At 31.8% G+C, this 4833-nt stretch overlaps 1 protein-coding gene across 1 annotated transcript; it reads right to left on the bottom strand.

The window, feature by feature from the left end:
* On the bottom strand, positions 1 to 4208 carry LOC145053467 (organic cation/carnitine transporter 7-like). The gene is made up of 6 exons (XM_079001523.1): positions 3957 to 4208; positions 3282 to 3550; positions 2951 to 3188; positions 1051 to 1450; positions 670 to 872; positions 1 to 337 (listed from the first exon to the last, which is right to left on the bottom strand). Exons 1-6 carry the CDS (start codon positions 3996 to 3998, stop codon positions 323 to 325), a joined length of 1167 nt encoding a protein of 388 aa, XP_078857649.1. The 5' UTR covers positions 3999 to 4208; the 3' UTR covers positions 1 to 322.
* Positions 4209 to 4833: the final 625 nt, after the last annotated feature.

The raw sequence follows: 4833 nt of genomic DNA, 5'->3' as shown, positions 1-4833 counted from the left end.
TTATATAAACTATGTGTTAAAAACCTTATTACAATCTATCTAACTATAGGGTAAAAATCATTTCGTTAAATACTTTACATGTTAATAAATGTGAACTTAGGCGCTCCTAAACACCAAGACCATAGGAAATGGTGTGTGTTCTTCTATGGATTCACTTCTATGATTGTTTTTTGTTTGACACATGAATGTTTAAAATGAAGTTATGTTTTAGATGTCATATACTAATACATAACATCATGATATTGTATTAAGCCTAGTAATGCAATGATGGACTTGCTCTCGGTTTGGTTTGTGCAAAAGACATCAATGTCCTCCATTTACATCATAGCAAATAGCCCTGAAAGTATAACAAATGGTTAGAATCATGGAACCTCTTATACCAAAAAATTTCAAATCTTTGGTGAAAGAGTAAAAGAGTTGAAATAAAAAAAAAATTAAGTTTTTTTCATAAACTACGTCAAAATAATGACTTTTCTTGAGGTAGAAAATTGTTGAATTGAGTTTTAAATTTTTTCATAAACTTTGCCAAAATATTTGGACTTTACTGCAGATTTCCCTACTTAATAAATAAACATGTAGTTAATTGTAGCTTTAACTTTCCAAAAATCAATATGTTGCATTTTTCATTAATAATCTATCTTATAGTAAAAATTGTTGCAATTTTTATACCTCTGGGGCACAAATTTGGGAAACGATGAAAGTGGCTGAGATAAAGACACGTGCTCCAAAGAGATAGGCTGTGGTTGTTATTGTGTTCTGATGAACAACCAGGGGCAATAAGAGAATTAATCCAGCTATGATCATGATTTCCATGGAAATCCTCCGCCCAACCTTCACCAGTATCAAAGAAGCTAAAGCAAGCCCAGGAAGCTCTGCAAAATACAATCCGGTCAAACATGTAATAAACTCATAGCATGTAATTGTAAATACTTTTATCTTTATAAATCAAGAGCAAACACCCTTTGAAATATTTGTTTATTATATGATCATTCTTTCACCCCTTTTAATAGCTTTCCCAAAAACTATATAGAAGAAAAGTTCAAAGGGTACCTGCGAAGCTGGTGATGAACATATTCATATAGAACCTAGCATCTTGTATACTTGGCATGCCACATGTACCACTTTCCTCATAGCATATATGTGACGTCAAGAATCCTATGCTATAGTAAGTGAAAGAAGTTGCAAAGTATAGCAACCAGATAAAAACCGTTGTTCTGATTGACTGAGGAAGAGAGTAACCAAAATGGAACCGAATATATCCCGACACCTGACCCTCAATACACATGGCAGTCACCTTTATGTTATTGGTGACAAGTATGCTAAATCTCCCTTGTGTATGAAACTGGTGTCTTGGAGGTTGTTTCACAAGGCCATAATATACTAATGTCAAAAGGTATGGTAGGGTAGACACTCCAAGAAGGTGTCTCCATCCAAATCTATGCATAATCCACTGCAATGCAACCAAATTTTACTTTGGATCATCTTTTGATGTATAAGAAAACATATTGAAAGTAAGGTGTTGTAATTAAGTAGATATTTGATAGTACAATGTCTTAATAAGAAAACCTTTTATTGAAACTACAATTATGTGATACAAACATAAAAAGGGATGCCATAATAAAAAAAGTTAAGTGAGATAAATTGTTCTTTCTTGCATATATCATTTTATACAAGGGTATACAACAACTTTGAGTCATACATGACAATTTATGCTTTAAAGGGTTTTACAATATGCAAATTGTACAACCATCTAAAGCATAAACTGTTGTGTATAGCAAAAAGTTGTTGTATGCAATCTTAATATTATTGATATACCGTGTAAGGGATAATTTTACATATATACCCTTATTAAGCTTCAAAATATCCTAGTTACCCATTGTAAAATGCAAATATTGCATATACCCTTTTTAACTTTCAAGATATGGTATATGCCCAAATCTCTTTTTTGAACATCTTTTCAGAATTTATAAGCATTTATTATTTTTCAAAATCATTAAATTTTAAAAGAAAATAACAAATTGACCATACTACCCTTAAATAATAAAACCCTTTTTGACATAAAATGCTTTTACCCAATTGCCCTTTGACCCATTAGAATCATCACGTACATACATCCTCAACCTATATGCTAGAGACAAGTTGCAGAGCTTTGTAAAGAACAGGAGAAAGAAATTTAAGTTGTATATTCCTGTAATAAAATCAAAGCATTTAGTTGACTGTTACTAATGAGTTTTCCTTAATTTGAAGTTCAAGTCATTTACTTGAGAGTTCTTAAATCAAAACTAATATTTCAATACAAATGAGACTGGTTGGAAGATGACAAGACAACGTTGGATGCTCAAGAAAAAATGGCACTAAAAAGCAGCAAACGATTCAATAGGAAAGCTGGACAATAATCTTCAGCCATTTCATGTCATTACTGATGATAAAACAACATGGGAGAAGTCTGCAATTGTATATTTAGCAAATAATCTGCAAAAGCATAAAAGCACAAACTTTGGTGGAAAAGAAAGAGACAAGACACAATGGAAATGCTTGCGAATGTGGTACTTCCAAGCAATTCGAGACAACAAACTTCAATTTTATTTGAGGGTAGTATGGTCAATTCATTATTTCTTTTAAACTATAATGATAATAAATTATGAAAAAAATGTAGAAAGGAGATTTGGGCATATACAATATTTTGAATGTTAAAAAGGGTATTTATGGTATTTGGATTTTAAGATGGGCAAATATGATATTTTGAAGCTTAACAAGGGTATTAAACGCTCATTAACAGTGCACAAGAATTAAATCGAGAAACTTTTATGAAGGAAATTATGAATTAAATACCTAAACCCACAGGGAAACAATAAAAGATATATGTTCTCATTACTTTTAGGGAATAAATTTGAAATTCAATTAAAATCATAAAACTTTCATAAGAAATATCTTTGGGACATGTACATACCCAAGCAATTGCAGCTTCAATCATTGTGGCAAATGTCCAAGAAGCTGAGAAGACAGTCATCCATGTCCCTCTGTTTTGAATGGGAACAAACTCCAGAAAACTTGATGCTAGCATATGTGCACATCCAATACCATATCCAGCAAAAAAACGGAGAATCAACAATGATATGTAATTTGGTGCAAATGCACTCAAAAATCCAGCTATTGTTGATACTAAAGAGATGCCAAGAAACCCTTTCCTGAAAGAGCAAAACAAAGGGACTTAGAACATGTTAAGTGCCAATGATAATTAATAAACATACAGGCTAAAGGCTCCTAGTAAAGAAACTTACTTAGTTCCATAGAAATCTGAAAAAAGATCCCAAGAAGATGCTCCAACTATGATGCCTGTAAATGCAACAGCAGACAAAAAACTCTCCTCAGCAGACGATAGAGCCCACTCGGGCTGAATAGCTGCTCCAACAAAAGACAGAAGCATCATCTCCATAGCTTCTGCTACCCAGCCCAACCCAGAATAAGAAAGAACCATGAATTGAACTTTTCCAAAACCCATTGGTGGAAGAGGTTCTTCCAAAGTGTATCCCATTTCCAAATCTTCAATCTGATAGATTAATTGTAAACAGAAAACACATTAAAAGCTTGGGTCTTAAAGATTCTGGTATTAATGTGAAGAAAGAGAAAGATGGTTGTTAGGTTTTGAAGACTGATTTGTTCTTATGAATAGGAGTTTCAGTTCTGATTGGGTTTTCCAATTTCTATAAACGCCATTTCAAATCAAATCCCTAATTTGGGATTATTATACTGCAATAAGAATTGATATGGTCCCATTTACACATCTAATTCAACATTTCTCTCTACATCTCCTTCTCTCACACACACAGATACACCCAATTCGTCGATTGTACATTTAGGGATATAATCACTCTCAGATGCAAGAACAGTTTGTATGCAATTTCAGGGCAAACAAAATATGAAAAGTAAAAAATAAACAAATTAATAATTCAAACCTGCAATCTCTCCATTGATAGATTACCGAAATCTTTCTCCATTGATGGATTACCGAAATCTTTTTCTTAAGGTTGGAACTTCAAACTATTCAAACTAAATTCTCGAACTTGAACGGAGCAACGGTTTGTTGATCGCAGAAGTTGCAAGATGAGATTAAAGACTTCGAAGTTCGAAGAGATTAGCGAGAGAAATTGGGGTGTGGATTAAACAATTGAAGCGCGATGACGATTACAAGATGTTTGAAATTTCGCTCTATATTTTTCTGCAATTTTTATTTTTTTGTTTTTTTTATGTATTTATGTTACGGTAACTTAGTTATAGATCAAAACCCAAATATACACAAAGTAGTCCAATTGTCTAAAGTTTTTAAAGTAGCCCAAAGGTGATCAAAGCCCAAGTTTTAATATCCAACTATGAAATAAGATGTAGTACATTTATTTTAAGGGAACCAAAAAAAACTTATCCATCATTAAACGTTTAATTGTATCAAATAAAAAAATCAATTTTTATTTTGTTTTTTAAATATCAACGATTGTAATTTTTATCGATTAAAATAACAATAAACATCGCTACTACCCTTGTCACATCTAACTGAAAGCCTATTGTAATCATTTTTTTTCAAACCACAACCGACAACCAGTAGCAACATTATGTTGTTTTGTGACGTTGTCATTTTAATCAGTGAAAATCTATAACGTTAAAATCGTAGTTTGAGAAAATAACTATAATAGGCTATTAGTTAGACGTGACAAATAAAATGATAGTATTCATTATCATTTAAATCGATAAAAATCATAATTGCTGGTATTTTAAATCAAAAATAAAAAGTTGGTTTATTTATTGGATACAATAAAAAAGTTTACTGACCTAAAAAGA

Source organism: Lactuca serriola, chromosome 5 (genome assembly GCF_051521515.1).
Source record: "Lactuca serriola cultivar US96UC23 chromosome 5, Lser_US96UC23_V15, whole genome shotgun sequence".
Lineage (NCBI taxonomy): Eukaryota > Viridiplantae > Streptophyta > Magnoliopsida > Asterales > Asteraceae > Lactuca > Lactuca serriola.
The sequence above is the reverse complement of the archived record's forward strand: the minus strand, read 5'-3'. Positions and strand labels throughout refer to the sequence as shown.